This window comes from Salvelinus fontinalis, chromosome 6 (genome assembly GCF_029448725.1).
Source record: "Salvelinus fontinalis isolate EN_2023a chromosome 6, ASM2944872v1, whole genome shotgun sequence".
In the NCBI taxonomy this organism is placed as follows: domain Eukaryota; kingdom Metazoa; phylum Chordata; class Actinopteri; order Salmoniformes; family Salmonidae; genus Salvelinus; species Salvelinus fontinalis.
In genome coordinates, this window is record NC_074670.1 from 28,799,168 (window position 1) to 28,822,234 (window position 23,067).

At 42.3% G+C, this 23,067-nt stretch overlaps 1 protein-coding gene across 1 annotated transcript; it reads left to right on the forward strand.

Moving 5' to 3' along the window:
• Nucleotides 1-7,275: 7,275 nt before the first annotated feature.
• Nucleotides 7,276-22,783, forward strand: LOC129857567 (tubulin beta-4B chain-like). Its single transcript, XM_055925970.1, has 5 exons — nt 7,276-7,466; nt 19,602-19,710; nt 19,879-19,989; nt 20,229-20,473; nt 21,758-22,783. Exons 1-5 carry the CDS (start codon nt 7,368-7,370, stop codon nt 22,571-22,573), a joined length of 1,380 nt encoding a protein of 459 aa, XP_055781945.1. The 5' UTR covers nt 7,276-7,367; the 3' UTR covers nt 22,574-22,783.
• Nucleotides 22,784-23,067: the final 284 nt, after the last annotated feature.

The following is a 23,067-nucleotide window of genomic DNA, read 5'->3' on the forward strand; positions in this document are numbered from 1 at the left end:
TCGGTACTGATACCTTTGTATATAGCCTCGTTATTAGTTTGTGTTACTATTTTTCCTTTAGTCTATTTATCAAACTTTTGTTTTGTTTTACTCTCTATTTATTATAACAAAGTGAGTAGGCAAAGGTAGGTCGGGGACAGGCGAGAGTTCATAAACCAAGTCAGAGTCCAAACACTACCAGACGATATGCAGTCTCGAGGTCAGGCCAGGCAGGGGTCAGAAACCAGATCCGAGTCCAAACAGTACCAGGCGATAGGCAGTCTCGAGGTCAGGCCAGGCAGGGGTTAGAAACCAGATCCGAGTCCAAAAACAGTACAAGGGGATAGGCAGGCTGGTAGTCAGAACAGGCAGAGTGGTCAGGCAAGCGGGTTCGGAGTCAGCACAGGCAAGGGTCAAAACCAGGAGGACTAGAAACAAACAGACGGGAAAAATAGGAGCAAGGAAAACACTGGTTTACTTGGCAAACAAGACAGGGATATATACACCGGCGATGATAAGTGACCCCTGGAGGGGGTGGAGACAATCACAAGGACAGGTGAACCAGATCAGGGTGTGACATTGCAACCACCTCTGAAAAAATAAATGGATAATTTGACATTATATTATTTATACCAGCATCTTTTAAAAGTGTACATAAATACTGGCATGTTAAAAGCTATTGTGTAAGCTATATTTAAACACTTACTCACAATTTATGTTATTGGAATTACTCAGTCTGGAAAACTTAAATGGGTCTCTTTTGCTGGGCAACAGGTTTAATACAGAGTACCTGTGACTCTGTACTCCACCCACTTCTTTCTCTTCAACGTAATACATGGTATTACCTTAGAGAAGGTCCAAGAACTCCTGGCGCAAGCAGTGTTCGATCTGGTATCATAAGAAAAGTGAAAAAGTAGTACATTTTCTTCAAAAAGACAGAAATAATCTGTGCTCTGACAAATGCACAAAGAATGACTCATCTAGGTCTAAACTTCCTATTCCAAAGGCAACTGTAACTCTTCTCACTAAAAGTGGCAGTAATAAAGCCTCTCTTGAAAAAGCCAAACCTTGACCCAGAAAATATAAAAAAACTATCGGCCTATATCGAATCTTCCATTCCTCTCAAAAATTGTAGAAAAAGCTGTTGCGTAGCAACTCACTGCCTTCCTGAAGACAAAAAATGTATACGAAATGCTTCAGTCTGGTTTTAGACCCCATCATAGCACTGAGACTGCACTTGTGAAGGTGGTAAATTACCTTTTAATGGCGTCAGACCGAGGCAATGCATCCGTCCTCGTGCTCCTAGACCTTAGTGCTGCCTTTGATGCCATCATCACCACATTCTTTTGGAGAGATTGGAAACCCAAATTAGTCTACACGGACAAGTTCTGGCCTGGTTTAGATCTTATCTGTCAGAAAGATATCAGTTTGTCTCTGTGAATGGTTTGTCCTCTGACAAATCAACTGTACATTTCGGTGTTCCTCAAGGTTCCGTTTTAGGACCACTATTGTTTTCACTATATATTTTACCTCTTGGGGATGTCATTCGACAACATAATGTTAACTTTCACTGCTAATGCGGATGACACACAGCTGTACATTTCAATGAAACATGGTGAAGCCCCAAAATTGCCCTCGCTAGAAGCCTGTGTTTCAGACATAAGGAAGTGGATGGCTGAACACGTTCTACTTTTAAACTCGGACAAAACAGAGATGCTTGTACTAGGTCCCAAGAAACAAAGAGATCTTCTGTTGAATCTGACAATTAATATAACTTTTTTCCATCTACGTAACATTGCAAAAATCAGAAACTTTCTGTCCAAAAATTATGCAGAAAAATGAATCCATGCTTTTGTTACTTCTAGTTTAGACTACTGCAATGCTCTACTTTCCAGCTACCCGGATAAAGCACTAAATAAACTTTAGTTAGTGCAAAATACGACTGCTAGAATCCTGACTAGAACCCAAAAATGTGATCATATTACTCCAGTGCTAGCCTCCCGACACTGTTAAGGCAAAGGCTGATTTCAAGGTTTTACTGCTAACCTACAAAGCATTACATGGGCTTGCTCCTACCTATCTTTCCGATTTGGTCCTGCCGTACATACCTACACGTACGCTACGGTCACAAGACGCAGGCTTCCTAATTGTCCCTAGAATTTCTAAGCAAACAGCTGGAGGCAGGGCTTTCTCCTATAGATCTCCATTTTTATGGAATGGTCTGCCTACCCATGTGAGAGACGCAGACTCGGTCTCAACTTTTAAGTCTTTACTGAAGACTCATTTCTTCAGTGGGTCATATGATTGAGTGTAGTCTGGCCCAGGAGTGTGAAGGTGAACGGAAAGGCTCTGGAGCAACGAACCGCCCTTGCTGTCTCTGCCTGGCCGGTTCCCCTCTCTCCACTGGGATTCTCTGCCCCTAACCCTATTACAGGGGCTGAGTCACTGGCTTACTTGTGCTCTTTCATGCCGTCCCTAGGAGGGGTTCATCAATTGAGTGGGTTGAGTCACTGACGTGATCTTCCTGTCTGGGTTGGCGCCCCCCCCCCCCCTTGGGTTGTGCCGTGGCGGAGATCTTTGTGGGCTATACTCGGCCTTGTCTCAGGATGGTAAGTTGGTGGTTGAAGATATCCCTCTAGTGGTGTGGGGGCTGTGCTTTGGCAAAGTGGGTGGGGTTATATCCTTCCTGTTTGGCCCTGTCCGAGGGTATCATCGGATAGGGCCACAGTGTCTCCTGACCCCTCCTGTCTCAGCCTCCAGTATTTATGCTGCAGTAGTTTATGTGTCGGGGGGCTAGGGTCAGTTTGTTATGTCTGGAGTACTTCTCATATTTTATCCGGTGTCCTGTGTGAATTTAAGCATGCTCTCTCTAATTCTCTCTTTCTCTCTTTCTTTCTTTCTCTCTCTCGGAGGACCTGAGCCCTAGGACCATGCCTCAGGACTACCTGGTATGATGACTCCTTGCTGTCCCCAGTCCACCTGGCCGTGCTGCTGCTCCAGTTTCAACTGTTTTGCCTGCGGCTATGAAACCCTGACCTGTTCACTGGACGTGCTACCTGTCCCAGACCTGCTGTTTTCAACTCTCTAGAGACCGCAGGAGCGGTAGAGATACTCGTAATGATCGGCTATGAAAAGCCAACTGACATTTACTCCTGAGGTGCTGACTTGCTGCACCCTCGACAACTACTGTGATTATTATTATTTGACCATGCTGGTCATTTATGAACATTTGAACATCTTGGCCATGTTCTGTTATAATCTCCACCCAGCACAGCCAGAAGAGGACTGGCCACCCCTCAGAGCCTGGTTCCTCTCTAGGTTTCTTCCTAGGTTTTGGCCTTTCTAGGGAGTTTTTCCTAGCCACCGTGCTTCTACACCTGCATTGCTTTCTGTTTGGGGGTTTAGGCTGGGTTTCTGTACAGCACTTTGAGATATCAGCTGATGTAAGAAGGGCTATATAAATACATTTGATTTGATTTGATTCCACCGCCACCTACTAAAGCAGATTATTAAGCAATGACAAGTGGTTTAAGGATACAGTAATTGACATGTAACGATCTATTGAAGTCACATTTGAAGGATCAATGTGTTAAAGACCCTTGCGTCTTTAGCAAGTCAGGAATTAGAGAGTCTGTTTTGTGACAGCAAAAAAGATTATGCCAAATGTGCCTGAAATGGTGCACAATTGGTGGCTTTTGAGCATGGGTAGATAGATATGCAACATATAGTTAACCTGTTTGGGCTGCAGGGGCAGTATTGAGTAGCCGGATAAAAGGTGCCCATTTCAAACGGCCTCGTACTCAATTCTTGCTCGTACAATATGCATATTATTATTACTATTGGATAGAAAACACTCTCTAGTTTCTAAAACCGTTTGAATTATATCTGTGAGTAAAACAGAACTCATTTTGCAGCAAACTTCCTGACAGGAAGTGGAAAATCTGAAATCGATGCTCTGTTCTAGGGCCTGCCTATAAATGTCCTTGATATATATCAGTATACATGCACTTCATACGTCTTCCACTAGATGTCGACAGGCAGTGAGAGAAGAAATTGAGTATGTAACTTGATCTGGGGTCGAACAAAAGCTGACGTGTCACCAGTTTCCTGTTTTCTGGAGAGCGCGTGAAGGGACCTGGTTTTGCCTTCTGTACAGCTTTCGTTATAGACGACTAATATCTCCGGCTTTGATTTTATTTGATACATGTGACAATATCATCGTAAAGTATGTTTTTTCAATATAGTTTTATTAGATTATTGAAATTTTTTCGGGACGTTAGGCGTGTTGCGTTGTGTGCCTTTGTTCAGGAAGGAGAGCTTCGCGCCACTTTGCTAGCTTTCCGTGCTAATTGACTGGAGAAGAGGACATTCTAAATCCAAACAACGATTGTTTCCGACAAAGGACCCCTTGTACAACATTCTGATGAAAGATCGTCAAAAGTAGGACCCATTTTATGATGCTATTTCATATATCTGTCGAACATGTGAAATAGTCGTTTGCGCCCAGATTTTGGGTACTCTCTCGCTATACCTAAGCTGGATGTCGTAATGAAGTTATTTTTAGAATTCTAACACGGCGATTGCATTAAGAACTAGTCTATCTATCGTTTCCTATACAACATGTATTTTTTAGTAACGTTTATGTATAGTTATTTGGTCAGAATAGTTGAGTGCTATAAAAATATCCGCACATTCTGGGAAAAATATGCTACGTTAGCACAATGTATAACCACTGATTTCAGCTCTAAATATGCACATTTTCGAACAAAACATAAGTGTATGTATAACCTGATGTTATAGGACTGTCATCTGATGAAGCTTATCAAGGTTAGTCAAAAATTATATATCTTTTGCTGGTTTATTCGCTATCGCTAACGTGCCTATTGCTATCGCTAACGTGCCTTGATGAATGAATGCGGTAGTGTGGTAGACTATTGTAGTAAGCTAATATAATGCTATATTGTGTTTTCGCTGTAAAACACTTAAAAAATCGGAAATATTGGCTGGATTCACAAGATGTTTGTCTTTAATTTGCTATACACCATCGATTTTTCAGAAATGTTTTATGATGAGTATTTAGGTATTTGACGTTGGTGTCTGTAATTACTCTGGCTGCTTCGGTCCTATTTGTGACGGTAGCTGTGATGGTAGCTGCAATGTAAAACTGATTTATACCTCAAATATGCACATTTTTCGAACAAAACATAGATTTATTGTATAACATGTTATAAGACTGTCATTTGATGAAGTTGTTTCTTGGTTAGTTTGGTTGGTTCTTGGTTAGTTAGGTTGGCTTTGTGCATGCTACCTGTGCTGTGAAAAATGTCTGTCCTTTTTTGTATTTGGTGGTGAGCTAACATAAATATATGTGGTGTTTTCGCTGTAAAACATTTTAAAAATCGGACGTGTTGGCTGGATTCACAAGATGTTTATCTTTCATATGCTGTATTGGACTTGTTAATGTGTGAAAGTTAAATATTTCAAAAAAATATATTTTGAATTTCGCGCCCTGCACTTGAAGTGGCTGTTGTCATATTGTGCCCGGCTTCGGGCTTGCAGCCCAAAGTTAACAGAAGTAATTGCATTACAATGGTATATTCCTTAAGCCAAATTGAAAGGATAAACTACTTCCACTTCAGAAATACCTGGCTGTCACTGTATAATGATAGGAGACAGGCGCAGGAATACGAAATGGGGGGTTTTATTTCTCCACCCAAAATAAAGTACAACATGAAAACGACGAAGCCCAACACACACATAACACAGGGATGTAACCCCAATAAAAGAGCGAGGTGTAAACCTCTAAATAATACACGGGATGAGACCCGTAATAACAAGCACACAATAACACGAAAGCCGATAATACAGAGCACAGATAATCACAAGATCAATAGACATGGGACAATAATCAACAAGGACAATGGGGAACAGAGGGCACATATATAACATACTAATCATGGGGAATGGGAACCAGGTGTGTGTAATGAGACAAGAAAGTCCGGGGTTGGTGGTAATGATCCAGTTCAGTGACACCTAGAAGGACGGTGAGGTAGACCTACGGAGCTGGTGAACGGAATGAGCAGCAGTACCGGGGGGATCCGTGACACTGGCATTACAGTATCTGACAATGCATGAATTTGTGGTGGATGTGACACTAAACTATGAATTTCCTCATCAGTGTCGCTATTTTAGAAAACAGTCAGATGGTAGTGGTGTTTATGTGTACTGATTCTCTAAAGTAGTCTCATTAGAGGGCAATGTGAATACGCTTTGTCACAATGGCACTGGCGAGTATGTTTTATATGAGTTATCGGAGAGAAAATTACTACTTAATACACTTAAAAACTCTACAGATAATGACTACTGACCTTGATAGATAATAAACACCTCTCTGTATTATGTATTATCTTTCAATCTTGTCTCTGTTATTGGTTTAGAAAACGTGGTTAATGGGCCTTTAATGTATACTGCTAACCTTGATAGAAAAAGCAAAACATAGAGGTGTATAACTTGTAAAGAATGTTCTCCATTGTTGTTCTGAAAGCTTGATTATACTGTGTGCTGTTAGCCATGTAGCCTTGTTGTCTCCTGTAGTACATTTTAACTCTTCAAAAAGATCCTTTGCTGACCTTGATCCATAATCATGACAATATAGCTTGTAAATAATCTTGTCTTTGTTATACTTAAAAACAACAACTAGGTAATAGTCCTATGCCTTTGCTGTATACTGCAAACCTTAATAGATAAGAATCACATGTCGGCCTACAACTTGTAAATACATTTCTCCATTGCTGTTCAGAATGTGTGATTGATTATACTGTGTCTCAATAGCCTGGTTAATATTCATTACATTTAACTTGTAAAAATATGTTTTTGTTCATTTTTTGTGCAATGATTTCAGAACCATGGATAGTATCAGACTATTTAAAGGTGTGTTGCTGGGTATGTACGACACAATCCCATCCAAAACTACACATTTGGTTAGTAGAGACACTACTGAGTATTTTCCACCCCACTTTAGCTGAGACAGGTAGAGAAGTTCTCTCTCTACATCCCAATATTCTCAACATACCAATGTCAACATTGTATTTTTTTCATTATTGGTATATATATACTGTATTTATTTAAAAAAATTATTAAATCATATTTTGTATTTGTTTTCATAAATTACTCATTTCATTTTCTTGATATCACAATAGAAGTGTCCAGTGAATAAAATGCATTATCTTTTGAATTAGTTATCCACATTGCAATGTTTTGAAAACCGCCTTTTATTTTGAAAGTTTCCTCATTACCGTACGAAAATTACATCATTGTTTGTGCTGATGGCAGAATTCTCCTGTCCAGATGACCAAAACCATTGTCCATATTAGTTCGGTTGGGTCTTCATGGTGCACTGTCTCTGTGTCTCAAAATATCTACCAGTCAAGATGAGGGAAATCGTGCATATCCAAGCCGGCCAGTGCGGTAACCAGATTGGCGCCAAGGTAAGAACCTATACATTCATCATCCAAATTATGAACTTCTATTGTAGTCTAACTGTTGCAGTTTAATATAAAAAATGTTTTGTCAGGTTGGATTTGATACATTAGATTAGGATATAGCGCGAGATGAGACCACTATGCTTTGAGCTTTTGTTTCATCACAAAAAATGGCTTCCTTTTTAAACCTAATAATAAAACCTTACATCCTCAGTAATACAACTACAATGGTTTGGATAAATGTATTGAATGACTGTCTATAGAATAGTAAAGACTTGTTTCAAATTAATCAACACAACTAAAACCTACTACAAAGAATGGATAATCACCCAGTCACATTCACCCTATATATTACTATGTAGGACTATTGCAATATTATTTCATACAATATGCAGAGTTAATTGGGTGTGTGATTGCTACCATTTGTTAAAGTATTGTAACTCCACAATTAAAAACTATTTGATAAATGTATGTGTGTGTGGGTCTGTGTGAGCCGGTGTGTGTAATTGCGGTGTGCAATTGTCTAGGAATATCGGTTTAACAGGGTTCTCTGACTGTCGGGACAGGATTTCTTTCTCGCCACCCGGCGTGTCTGCGTCTGCAGGTCGCGTTAAAGCTGCTCTCGCATGATTGTCTGAACTCAACCTATTATTCCATTGTCAAAGTCTGTCAAACTGCAATGGTGACTTGCCCCTTTTGCCTCGCATATGTGAGAAACTTGCGTTCAATATAATGGTGACTTGCCCCTTTTGCCTCGCATATGTGAGAAACTTGCGTTCAATATAATGGTGACTTGTCCCTTTTGCCTCGCATATAGGAAACTTGCGTTCAAGACAATCACATCTATTCATGTAGCCTGCTATGCGCAAGAGCCATATGACATGTTTTCCTTCATATATTGGATCGATATATCGATTCGATTTATTCCAGCGGGGTGTGTAGATGCGGACAGAGTTTTCCATTGGTGTGTGAGAGGTGGTGCAAAGGAGTATTGAGAAGAGTGGGGCGTGCATAATTTACTATGATGGAAAGGGGATAAAATACAATTTGAGAGGGCTGTCAGTTGTTTGGGCTTTTCCAAATTGGAGAGACAAAATGTTAATAAAATGTTTGTTCACTTTGAGATAATATTCTTTATTTTGTAGGGCATGACTGGTTTGTGTTAGTGGTCCATTTCCCATGTACAATAATTTGACATCATCAGATAGAAGTACCCCAACCCCACCCAGTCTCTCATAGGCCTATGGGTGAAACTGTTTGACAGTCTTTCTGGTTGAGAGCTCATATAGGCCTACAATGGAGGACATAATGGTCCAGTCAGACCAATCAAATCCATATTCTCTGTATCAGGGTGTCTACGGTTGTCATGACTACCCCAGGTCCATGGTTATTATAGAGCCACAGAACCATACCAAGGTCATTCCTTCCTCAGACATACAGTACAGCTCATCGTTATCATGATGGCAGAGCCTTTTCCGGCTGCTAGCGTTGATTTTAATCATGTCCAATTATAAAAGCAGGACCGTACAGTAGCACTGCCCGCCTTATCCTAATCAATGTCTGTCCTCCCCTAACCAAATTAGGGGCGGATGGGGTGGGGGAGGGACATACAGACAGAGGAAACAGCTGACGTAACAGACGGTGAAATCACTGGGTTCAACACCGATTTAATCTGATACTACTGGAGGAAGAGAGACAGACAGAGATGAGAAGAAAGAGCGAGAGAGAGAGCGATGGACAAGAAGGGGAGTGTGTAAGAGAGAGAGAGAGGTGCCCAATGAATAAAACATTTTCCTTTGGATTACGCCATGGCACAGTCTATTCTTTTCATTCAACTTTTCTTTAGACTGAGAAGTCCTATTGAGACAATGAATCTCTTTTTGTAGGGAGACTTGGCCAAGAAGGCAGCTCCAGTATACAGGTTGATGATACAATCAGGACATACTGTACATATACAGTCGTGGCCAAAAGTTTTGAGAATGACACAAATATTAATTTCCACGAAGTTTGCTGCTTCAGTGTCTTTAGATATTTTTGTCAGATGTTACTATGGAATATTGAAGTATAATTACAAGCATTTCATACATGTCAAAGGCTTTTATTGACAATTACATGAAGTTGATGCAAAGTGTCAATATTTGCAATGTTGACCCTTCTTTTTCAAGACCTCTGCAATCCGCCCTGGCATGCTGTCAATTAACTTCTGGACCACATCCTGACTGATGGCAGCCCATTCTTGCATAATCAATGCTTGGAGTTTGTCAGAATTTGTGGGGTTTTGTTTGTCCACCCGCCTCTTGAGGATTGACCACAAGTTCTCAATGGGATTAAGGTCTGGGGAGTTTCCTGACCATGGACCCAAAATATCGATGTTTTGTTCACTGAGCCACTTAGTTATCACTTTTTCCTTATGGCAAGGTGCTCCATCATGCTGGAAAGGGCATTGTTTGTCACCAAACTGTTCCTGGATGGTTGGGAGAAGTTGCTCTCGGAGGATGTGTTGGTACCATTCTTTATTTATAAAATTGTGAGTGAGCCCACTCCCTTGGCTGAGAAGCAACCCCACACATGAATGGTCTCAGGATGCTTTACTGTTGGGACGACACAGGACTGATGGTAGCGCTCACCTTGTCTTCTCCGGACAAGCTTTTTTCCAGATGCCCCAAACAATCGGAAAGGGGATTCATCAGAGAAAATTACTTTACCCCAGTCCTCAGCAGTCCAATCGCTGTACCTTTTGCAGAATATCAGTCTGTCCCTGAGGTTTTTCCTGGAGAGAAGTGGCTTCTTTGCTGCCCTTCTTGACACAAGGCCATCCTCCAAAAGTCTTCGCCTCACTGTGCGTGCAGATGCACTCACACCTGCCTACTGCCATTCCTGAGCAAGTTCTGTACAGGTGGTGCCCCGATCCCGCAGCTGAATCAACTTTAGGAGACGGTCCTGGCACTTCCTGGACTTTCTTGGGCGCCCTGAAGCCTTCTTCACAACAATTGAACCCCTCTCCTTGAAGTTCTTGATGATCCGATAAATGGTGGATTTAGGTGCAATCTTACTAGCAGCAATATCCTTGCCTGTGAAGCCCTTTTTGTGCAAAGCAATGATGACGGCACATGTTTCCTTGCAGGTAACAATGGTTGACAGAGGAAGAACAATGATTCCCAGAACCATCCTCCTTTTAAAGCTTCCAGTCTGTTATTCAAACTCAATCAGCATGACAGAGTGATCTCCAGCCTTGTCCTTGTCAACACTCACACCTGTGTTAATGAGAGAATCACTGACATGATGTCAGCTGGTCCTTTTGTGGCAGGGCTGAAATGCAGTGGACATGTTGTGTGTATTTGGGGATTCAGTTAATTTGCATGGCAAAGAGGAACTTTGCAATTAATTGCAATTCATCTGATCCCTCTTCATAACATTCTGGAGTATATGCAAATTGCATTCATACAAACTGAGGCAGCAAACTTTGTGAAAATTAATATTTGTGTCATTCTCAAAACTTTTGGCCACGACTGTACATCATATGTCTCTGAGATTAATACAATTTCACATTAAATTGAAATCCACATTGATTGTAAGCTACTTCAATGGACAGTGAACCTCGCTGGTGTCCATGTAACTGTTTGTCTAGTAAAGCGTTAGTTAAAATAACATTACTGTTGGTCTGACAGTGAGGACGCTACTCCCTCTAGGGCAGGGGTGTCAAAGTCAAATGGACGGAGGGCCAAATAAAAAATTTAGCTACAAGCCGAGGGCCGGACTGTTCGAATGTTCATTGAAAAATTTTTAAATGACGCATATAGTCTAGTGAACCTAATTGAACCTACTGAAAACCTAACAAATATATTCCAATATGATCAGATAAATAAAGCAATATTTTCTTATGGCTCTGTCAGTAATCTTTAATTTTCAACAGACACAAAAGACAAATTTCCTTTATATAAAAATCCCCATAACATGAACATTAAATGAAAGAAACCGGTATTCAAGGCACCATCAGTAGCCTATATTTTCTATTTTAGCAAAAGTGGGCTAAATTTACTTCAAAGAAAAAAACAATAATAGCAATTTTCTATCATCCACTCAACTGAAATATTTTTAAAATATAATTGGATTGAAATACAATAAAATAAAGTGCAAAAATCTATTAATCAAAAACAACACTTTGTTTAAGGAGAAGTAACATGCAGTGAAAACAAATATTAAACTTTAACTTTTAAACTTGAACTGAGTAAAAACTCTAAATATGTGATTGCACAGTAATGTTCACTTGTTTGAGGTTGAGGGTGATACTTGGTGGTGTCCCATCTTTTCCACAAGTTCATCAATGTTCGGGGTAAGGCTCTGAGCTGAGGAAATCCTCAGAATTGAGTGGAGGTGTTCAGCAGTAAGTCGACTTCTGTGTGATGTTTTGTTCAGGTTCATCAAAGAAAACAGTTGTTCACACAGGTATGTGCTGCCAAACATAGACAACGTTTGAGCAGCCTGGATGCGCAGCTGGGGCATTGTGTCGGGGAGGAAACGGGCGAACTCCGCAGCACCCACTGCCGCATATTTTGCCCTCAGTGCATCATTGCATTGGAGGTCAATCAACTCCATTTGGAGGTTTGGTGGTGAGCTTTCCACGTCAACAGCAAATGGGTTACCGAGCAGTTCCAACCTGCTTTTTTGTGCTTCAAAGTCAGCAAATCGGCGTCGAAAGTCAGCGGCAAGCATACCTATTTTATCAGCCAACTGTGCGCTCGGGAACGCACTGGTAGAGAGCTTCTCTTTCATGGTCTGGCAGCTGGGAAAGTGGCTCAAATTTTCTTTCCGCATCTGCGTCTCCCACAGAGTCAGTTTGGTTTTAAATGCCTTCACTGTACTGTACATATCAGAGATGACATGATCCCGACCCTGCAGCTGCAAGTTCATTGCATTCAGATGACTCGTAATGTCACACAGAAAAGCCATTTCACACAGAAACATTTCGTCTCGGAGTTGTGTTGTGTCTTTCCCTTTGCTGTCCAAGAACAGACAAATCTCCTCACGAAGCTCGAAACATCTTTGAAGCACCTTTCCCTGGCTTAGCCATCGCACCTCTGTGTGATAAGGCAAATCACCATGCTCCGTTTCTAACTCCGTCAGAAATGCCTTGAACTGGCGGTGATTCAAACCTTTGGCTCTGATAAAGTTAACTGTGCGCGTGATGATGCTCATTACATGCTCCATTTTCAAGGCTTTACCGCACAACGCTTCCTGGTGTATGATACAATGATAAGCTGTCAGCTCACCTGTCGCGTTTTCCTCTTGCATCTTTTCCCGTATCTTCGCCACCAGTCCGCTCCTGTGTCCACACATCGCAGGTGCTCCGTCGGTTGTCAAACCCACGAGTTTTTCCCAAGGCAGCTCCATCTCATTTACACATCTTGACACCTCTTCATACAAATCATGCCCCGTAGTTGTGCCATGCATAGGACGTAAAGCCAAAAACTCCTCTGTCACGCTTAGGCTGGAGTCCACTCCGCGGATGAAAATTGACAACTGGGCAATGTCAGAAATGTCGGTGCTCTCATCCACAGCCAAGGAATATGCAATGAAATCTTTTCCCTTTTTCACAAGCTGCTCTTTTAGATTGATGGACAACTGGTCTACTCTCTCGGCAATGGTGTTTCTGCTCAGACTCACATTTAAAAAGAGTTGCCTTTTTTCTGGGCAAACTTCGTCACAAACTTTAATCATGCAGTTTTTGATGAAATCCCCCTCCGTAAATGGCCGGGCTGATTTAGCGATCTCTTCTGCCAAAATAAAACTGGCCTTGACAGCAGCCTGGCCTTGTGATTTGGCTTTTTTGAACAGAGCCTGTCGAGATTTGAGGCCTCGTTTTAATTCCTCTGCCTTTTGTAGCCTTTGTTCCATGTCCATATTCTTGTTTTTGTCCGCGTGTTTCGTTTCATAATGTCGTCTCAGATTATACTCTTTCAGTACCGCCACACTTTCTCCACACAGAAGACACACAGGTTTTCCAGCTACCTCCGTGAACATATACTCCGACTCCCACCTTGTTTGAAACCCCCGGTTCTCAGTGTCCACCTTCCGTTTTGCCATTTTTGATGGGTATCTGAAAGTTAATTTTACTGTGATGCTGACGACTGCTGTGCCAATAAATATTGAAATGAAGCAGCCTACTGCTCGGTGCGTCACCGTTGCATTGTGGGAAATGTAGTATTGGTGCGTGTAAAAGATCTGCGGGCTGCCGGCTTGCTGCGGTCTGCGGGCCGGTTCTAATAATAAATCAAGATCATCCCAGGGGCCGTAAAAAACCTTCTCGCGGGCCGGATGTGGCCCGCGGGCCTTGACTCTGACATATGTGCTCTAGGGTGTCATTGGGTTGGATGGCCACCGGCTGGATCTGACTGACAGCCCAGTTGAAGGCATAGGAGAGTGTGTGTGGCACCGTCCGCTTTCCTGGCCATTGTCCCCATTCTTTCAAAGCAATTATTCTCAGTTCTCCCTGATAACCATCTATCCTATCTATGGCTGTCCCTCACTCATCCTCTTTCTCTGACTCTCTCCCTCTCTCTCTCTCAGATTAAGGTCACTTGGTCATATTGCCTGAGCCTACATGGTTTATCAAAACACTGATTGCTACTGTATATTGAGTCCACACAGTTGAGTACCCTCAAATCTCTCTTAACTACTGATCTGCTATACAGACTGTTTATCCAGATTATCCATAATCCTCCCTTAATGCTGCTGTTTACAGAAAATCAGCAGAGACAGCGACATAAACAAATGTCTGAAACAAAAGGTCACACAGACACACACACAAACACGCAATGCATACTCCTCAAGGGCTGAACTAGACATGATTACAGATCTAGAGATGATCAGCTTTCTCAATTAACTCTGACTGCCTGCAAATGGATTTAATTTTCACATTTGTCTAAGAAAAGATCTGTGGGTCCTTTGTGTTTTATCCCTCTCCTCACATGGCCTTTTAAACGCCTCCTCTGTTCAAATAAAACTATTATAACCATCTATCTCAGTCTATGAATATTTAAATTGATCCAGGGCCGACTTAGTGATTTGGAGGCCCCAGGAAGAGGCCAGTCTTTTTATGAATTTATGGTAAAGACGTAATTTAACTGTAAAAATGTATTACCTTTTAATGTGCCATGAACACAACCAGTCATGATGTTTTCATCTGATTGTCAAACAAATCACTTAAAAAAGTAGGTTACCTTCGCACGTTCATTCTAAAATAATTCCAGCATCTGAACAGTACACTGTACACCTGCCAACTTCTCTTCAATTCGCAAGTGACTGAAACTATCTGGAGAAAGCATCCAAGTGAGCAAAACAGCGCCCCTCTGTCTTACTATCTGTAGCCCATGTATCTGATGCTGTCTAGCCAAAAAGAGTATGAAATGCCATCATCTTTATTGCTACATAGCATCAGATACATGGGCTACACATACATGTCCTCTGCCTCGAAGACGATGGCAGTATTATCAGCAGCACCTGTCTTCTACTAAATAGTCTATGGGCCCAGGGTTGGGTTTCTATTAAGCTAACATGGAATTGTTAGCTTAATAGTCATAGCAAGGATCATTTAGCTATTTGATTTATAATTTTAGGACCCCTGTAGGTATAAAAAAAATACAAAAATATAAACGCAACATCTAAAGTGTTGGTCCCATGTTTCATGAGCTGAAATAAAAGATCCCAGAAATGTTCCATATGAACAAAAAGTTTATTTCTCTCAAATGTTGTGCTCATATTTGTTTACATCCCTCTTCGTGAGCATTTCTCCTCTGCCAAGATAATCAATGCACCTGACAGTTGTGGCATATCAATAAGCTGACTAAACAGCATGATCACTACACAGGTGCACCTTGTGCTGAAGACAATAAAAGGCCACTCTAAAATGTGTAGTTTGTTACACAACACAATGCCACAGATGTCTCAAGTTTTGAGGGAGAGTGCTATTGGCATTCTGACTGCAGAAATGTCCACCAGAGTTGTTGCCAGATAATTTTCATTTCTCTACCTTAATAAGTCACCTCCAACATCGTTTTAGATTATTTGGCAGTGCATCCAACCGGCCTCACAACCGCAGACCATGTGTATGGCGTCAAGTGGGTGAGCGGTTTGGACGTGTCAATGATGGCAGTGGGGTTATGGTATTGGCAGGCATAAACTACAGACAACGAACACAATTACATTTTATCGATGGCAATTTGAATGCACAAAAATACTGTCAAGAGATCCTGAAGCCCATTGCGAGGCCCATTTTTTTTTTAAAGGTATCTGTGACCAACAGATGCATATCTGTATTCCAAGTCATGTGAAATCCATAGATTAGGGCCTAATGAATTCATTTCAATTGACTCATTTACTCCCATGAGCTGTAACTCAGTAAAATCAATGAAATTGTTGCATGTTGCTTTTATAATTTTGTTCAGTACATGAAACATTAAATTTGGCCTTACTGCTATTAGCCCATAGACACGCACTGAATAACAGATGCATACATGTAAAAACAGATAGTCAAACATTTAGTAAAAAGGAAGTATGTTTTGAAGTGTCTGTCCTATATCTGAGCGATATAAAAAATGTTATGCCCTGCTCATGAGGGCCCTTGATGATGTGAGGCCTGAGGCAATTTCCTCTTCTGTCCGGCAGTGGATTGACCACTCTATGGTGTTACATTCAGTGCTTGATTTGGTCCGGAGCTGTCCGTACCGGCATTTCTAATTTTCTAATTGCGTTCCAGCTCCTCTCAAAACAAAGTAGCTTATCGCTGATCCTGTCACACGGGACTAGGTGTGTGAGGAAGAATCAGGCGCAGAGAGCAGCGAGTTCCACAGGGAAAAGTGCACTTTAATACGGCACAAACGCAAGCCCACAACACAGGGCACGGAAATAAATGGACCACCCAAAACACAGGGTACCAGGTCTAGACCACGAACACACCTAAATAACGCACACACGTAACACGAGAATAATCCCGCACAAAACAAGGGCGGGTAAACGTACTTTATATAAGGAAGCCCATCAAGCACACAAATAGACACAGGTGCAACTAATAAGACAAAACAAACATACAACGAAAAAGGGATCGGTGGCGGCTAGTAGGCCGGTGACGACGACCGCCGAGCACCGCCCTAACAGGCAGGGGAGCCAACTTCGGCGGAAGTCGTGACAGATCCAGATTCACACACCGAGGCCAAAAAAAGTTGATCAAAGCAGAATATAGACGGTATCTGCATTGAATAGCATTGAATAGCAATGCAGAGTGGCCATTCATTTCCCGATTCCGCTTTGTTCAAGTTTATTTGCCGCCAGTCTGTGAGTCTTTGCGTGACCGTAGGCTATTTGAGATTGTGCAGATTTAAAATGCGCCAATTTGAATGCACACGATGCGCTGTTCCTAGTTGTTAAATTAGGGTTTGTAAAGTCATGGAAATTAGTTTAATAATTTTTGTTAATGTATTTCATGAAGGCTCACTTTTAAATATTATCAATCACTTAAAAACCCACATATCAGCCATTATCGGAATGACCATTCAGTGCGTGTCTGTGTGTGCTGCGTGTGTACCAGTGCGAGTGGGCCGTTGCTTGAGAGAGAGCGAGACATTTCAGCAGCAGGTATAAACAAAATGACAAACAGATTAACTAGATGGCCAATTCAAAACATTACTTGTAGCTATAGTTACCTAGCAGGATAACTGCTAACTAAGCATTCATGTCGTTGTCACCTTTCCACCGACACTGTAGATAGCCTAAATACATCTCCACCGTTGGAAAGCTGGGAATCCCCTCTATTAAACAGTAGCCATGTAATTGCAACAACGTTTAAAAATATTCTAAGAATGGCCTAATTGAAAAATAACTTGCTGTGCATAGATCTCCCCTGAAACATGAATATTTGAGCATTATATACACTGCTCAAAAAAATAAAGGGAACACTTTATTTTTATGGCCTCCATGTGCTCGCCAGAGGTAGCCTGACTGCCATTAGGTACCGAGATGAGATCCTCAGACCCCTTGTGAGACCATATGCTGACACATGCACATTTTGTGGCCTGCTGGAGGTCATTTTGCAGGGCTCTGGCAGTGCTCCTCCTTGCACAAAGGCGGAGGTAGCGGTCCTGCTACTGGGTTGTTGCTCTCCTACGGCCTCCTCCACATCTCCTGATGTACTGTCCTGTCTCCTGGTAGCGCCTCCATGCTCTGGACACTACGCTGACAGACACAGCAAACCTTCTTGCCACAGCTCGCATTGATGTGCCATCCTGGATGAGCTGCACTACCTGAGCCACTTGTGTGGGTTGTAGACTCAGTCTCATGCTACCACTAGAGTGAAAGTACCGCCAGCATTCAAAAGTGACCAAAACATCAGCCAGGGAGCATAGGAACTGAGAAGTGGTCTGTGGTCACCACCTGCAGAACCACTCCTTTATTGGGGGTGTCTTGCTAATTGCCTATAATTTCCACCTTTTGTCTTAACCATTTGCACAACAGCATGTGAAATGTATTGTCAATCAGTGTTGCTTCCTAAATGGACAGTTTGATTTCACAGAAGTGTGATTGACTTGGAGTTACATTGTGTTGTTTAAGTGTTCCCTTTATTTTTTTGAGCAGTGTATTAACATGTCTAGTTAGATACCTTGATTTCAAGTAGCCTACCTTATCCATTTGATCCCTGATTTATTGAATGAGGGAATTGATGGGGTCATGATAGGGGCTGCACCAAATGTTTGATGTATTATAATAATAGATTTTGCTTATGTTGTATTAATAGAAGGGAAGGGCTGTAAGACCCCTCCCCCACTACATTTATAGTGTCCTAGACTACAGATTAACAATATATATATCTGCATTATAAGGTTTATTATTGTTCCACAGTTATTTTCTAGTCTCTGCCTCATAAAGAAACGGTCTGAGAGATGTGTGAGTTATTGCAGTCAAAACAGGGTGTCTGTGAGAAAGCGACTCAAGGCTTAAAGAGATTCATAAACACAGAACCCTGCAGGGGAGTGAAAGAGATAAGAGACTAGTCAGACATACCACCATAAAGCAACTTGGGGAGTGGAAAATTACTGCTGAGCCCTTAAAAAACACTGGAACTAGTGTCTCTCCTGCAAGTTTGTAAAACTGTATATGCATGGGCTTGGTCTCATGAGTAGAAGGTATTGACGTAGGCAGTTACATCACTAGGGGTTGACTGCAAGCATATTAAAAGCAACTTGGACTTTTCCTATTTTGCAGAACTCAGGAGAGACATCTGTTGTATGTTTAATGTTTGATCTTTGACTTCTGTCTACAGCTGTATTTTGATTCAAATTGTTAGGATTTATAAGTGCACATTTTGAGTATTCCTTATTTGTTAAGTAAATAACAGAGCCCAGAAAAGTGGAACCAACATAATAATTTAATAAAGACAAAAGTATATGGTTGTAATGCTGAAATATTTTATATCAAGCTTGCCATCCATCATTCAGTTACTGCAGGCTTTTATTCAAGCCCTGGTCTAACCACAGTGTAGCCGAAACATCAGCTGCTCATCAGGACCTTGATAGGCAGACTTGGGTGTTTCAGGGCTGGATCAAAAGCCAAGCCTTCACACCCAGGAGGTCCCCAGATGGAGGGTTGAACACATGTTGACATGTAACAAACAGTGCAGTTCTACTTTGTGGGGGGTTAAGAGCCTTGATCAAGGGCACAACAGCAGGAGATGGTAGCCCTACATGGGATCAGACAGCCTTCCAGTGTCAATAATGCTTACTTTTTCATGTAGGCTATAATAATAGTCATGAACATTTGGTTAAAAGTCCTAAAAAATAAGTATGAATAACAATGAATAATCAGAGGTCTCTATAGCATTATGTAATTTGTGAATTTAGGTGAACATAATCTAATGGACCGTCTTGGAAAAAGATACCTCTTGCACTTATTTTATCCCAAGCACGTGTTACATTTGGTTTAGTGAGCCAAGAATTTGCTGTTGTTTTCATCATATTCCACAACAAGAGAGACAGTGATTTCAGACATTTCGGCTCATGCTTCAGTCTTTGTTTGCCATGTATTCCTCTCTATAAAACGTGTGGCATATGAACCTAGGAAACTGATGTGCCGTCATCAATTTTGTGTCTATAGTTCTGGGAGGTGATCAGCGATGAGCACGGGATCGACCCCACAGGCACCTACCATGGAGATGGCGACCTGCAGTTGGACAGAATCAGTGTGTACTACAACGAGGCAACAGGTACCACACCCCTAAATCTATTGCCATGATCCTGCCACATTTTAATATGTAGCATATTTAACCCAGTCTATGTGGCTATGCTGGTAGAGAGTTGTTTTAGTAATGGTTTCCTACAGTATTCACCTGATGTCTTTTCCCTCCTCCCCTCTGTCTCTGTCTCTCATGGAGGTGGTAAATATGTACCCAGGGCCGTCCTCGTGGACCTTGAGCCTGGCACCATGGACTCTGTGAGGTCTGGACCCTTTGGACAGATCTTCAGGCCAGACAACTTTGTGTTTGGTAGATGGACATACAACCTGTTTGTAGGCAATGGATTGGGATGGATATAACAGAAAATGTGAAATATATGTTAGAACTAGGCACCCAAGAGAACCCAGTAGAATGTAATAATTCATTGATGGGGGGGGGGGGGGGGGGGGGGGGGGGGGGCTATTGATTATCATTACTAGATTTGTTTCATATACAATATAAGTTAAATGTCTTCTCCTTCTTATTACTCCATTCTCCCCTTCCTTCAGGCCAGAGCGGTGCTGGTAACAACTGGGCAAAGGGCCACTACACAGAGGGAGCAGAGCTGGTGGACTCTGTCCTGGATGTAGTGAGGAAGGAGGCAGAAAACTGTGACTGCCTGCAGGGATTCCAGCTCACCCACTCCCTGGGTGGAGGCACGGGGTCGGGTATGGGCACCCTGCTCATCAGCAAGATCAGAGAGGAGTACCCTGACCGCATCATGAACACCTTCAGCGTGGTGCCCTCACCAAAGGTACTGTTACGTGCCTCCTAAAGGAGGGAGGTGCAGGAATCAGGAAGTCCCAGTGGCAAAATAGTTTATTGAGCAGTCCCAACTCAACAACAACATGGGACTGAAACAACGAGGTTGTCACACACACAGGGAAATAAACGCTACACGCGGAGGAGAAACCTCTACTCCTAAACTCATAGCAAAGGGCACAACTGCCGTGAGAAAAGAAAACCCCATGGTGCAGACACGCACCCCAAACAACGTAACCACAGAAAACAATCCCGCACAAAGACTAGCAGGCAGCGGAGGTAAATATACCCACCGAAATCAACTAATAAGACACAGGTGTAAACAATACAGACAGAAACAAACGAAAAGGAAAAATGGATCGGTGGCAGCTAGTAGGCCGGCGTCGACGACCGCCGAGCACCGCCCGAACAGGGAGAGGAGCCACCTTTGGTGGAAGTCGTGACAGGTACTGTCATGTCAGCCGAGACTGCTGTTTTGCGGGTACTATTTAATGAAACTGCCAGTTGAGGACTTGTGAGGTGTCTGTTTCTCAAACTAGACACTCTAATGTACTTGTTCTCTTGCTCAGTTGTGCATCGGGGCCTCCCACTCCTCTTTCTATTCTGGTTAGGGCCAGTTTGCGCTGTTCTGTGAAGGGAGTAGTACACAGCGTTGCACCAGATCTTCAGGTTCTTGAAAATTTCTCGCATGGAATAGCCTTAATTTTTCAGAACAGGAATGGATTGACGAGTTTCAGAAGAAAGTGCTTTGTTTCTGGCCATTTTGAGCCTGTAATCGAACCCACAAATGCTGACGCTCCAGATACATAACTAGTCTAAAGAAGGCCAGTTTTATTGTTTCTGTAATCAGCACAACAGTTTTCAGCTGTGCTAACATAATTGCAAAAGGGTTTTCTAATGATCAATGTGCCTTTTAAAATGATAAACTTGGATTAGCTAAAACAACGTACCATTGGAACACAGATGTGATGGTTGCTGATAATGGGCCTCTGTACACCTATGTAGATATTCCATAAAAAATCAGCTGTTTCCAGCTACAACAGTCATTTACAACATTAACAATGTCTACACTGTATTTCTGATCAATTTGATATTATTTCAATGGACAAAAAATGTGCTTTTCTTTCAAAAACAAGGAAATGTCTAAATGGCCCCAAACGTTTGAACCGTAGTGTATATTGAGTTTTTTTTTGTTGAAATGCTTCAATACAAATGTACTTGATGAGGCGGATAATATAAAGTACTTTAATCTCTCTCTCTCTTTGTTTCTTTCCAGGTATCAGACACAGTGGTGGAGCCATACAACGCCACCCTCTCAGTTCACCAGCTTGTGGAGAACACAGACGAGACGTTCTGCATTGACAACGAGGCCCTTTATGACATCTGCTTCCGCACGCTCAAACTGACTACGCCAACCTACGGTGACCTCAACCACCTGGTGTCAGCTACCATGAGCGGCGTCACCACCTGCCTGCGCTTCCCTGGCCAGCTCAACGCTGACCTCCGCAAATTGGCCGTCAACATGGTGCCCTTCCCCCGTCTGCACTTCTTCATGCCCGGCTTCGCCCCCCTCACCAGCAGGGGCAGCCAGCAGTACCGTGCCCTCACCGTGCCAGAGCTTACCCAACAGGTGTTTGACGCAAAAAACATGATGGCCGCCTGCGACCCTCGTCACGGCCGCTACCTTACTGTGGCCGCAGTGTTCCGGGGCCAAATGTCCATGAAGGAGGTGGACGAGCAGATGCTTAATATCCAGAACAAGAACAGCAGCTACTTCGTGGAATGGATCCCCAACAACGTGAAGACCGCTGTCTGCGACATCCCACCCCGCGGCCTCAAGATGTCTGTCACCTTCATCGGCAACAGCACAGCCATCCAGGAGTTGTTCAAGCGTATCTCTGAGCAGTTCACCGCCATGTTCCGCCGCAAGGCCTTCTTGCACTGGTATACTGGAGAGGGCATGGACGAGATGGAGTTCACTGAGGCAGAGAGCAACATGAACGACCTGGTGTCTGAGTACCAGCAGTACCAGGACGCCACCGCTGAGGAAGAGGGAGAGTTCGAGGAGGAGGCTGAAGACGATGACGCTTAAAGACAGAGCTTTGAAAATGAAGATTGTATTCGAAGGGCCAAATGAAGCTGTGAAACCACATAGGAAAAAAACAACCTCAAAGTAACTTAGAAGCAAGAAAAAGTTAAAGGGGTCCTAAAACCAATGTTGAGCTTTTTTTTTATCTAATGGAAAATATTATAGTAATCTAGATACACCCCTTGTGACTGCAAATAAATGAACGAATGTTCATCTCTTGTCTTGTCCTCATTTGTCCTGTAACAATAGGCATACTGTTTGACTGACAGATGTTACAAGTTATCATTCCATCCACAATGTGAAATCTGAGATAGAAAGATATGTGTTTTTTGTTGAGTACTGTGAGTGCTTTGAGTCACAAAGTTTGATACACTAGGGAGGCTGTTGATGCATACCATCATCATGGGCCTGGGAGGAGGAAAGTTAGTTATATCATTGGAATAACATTAAACTCACAGCATGTGAATGAACACATTCTTACATTATGAAAACATATT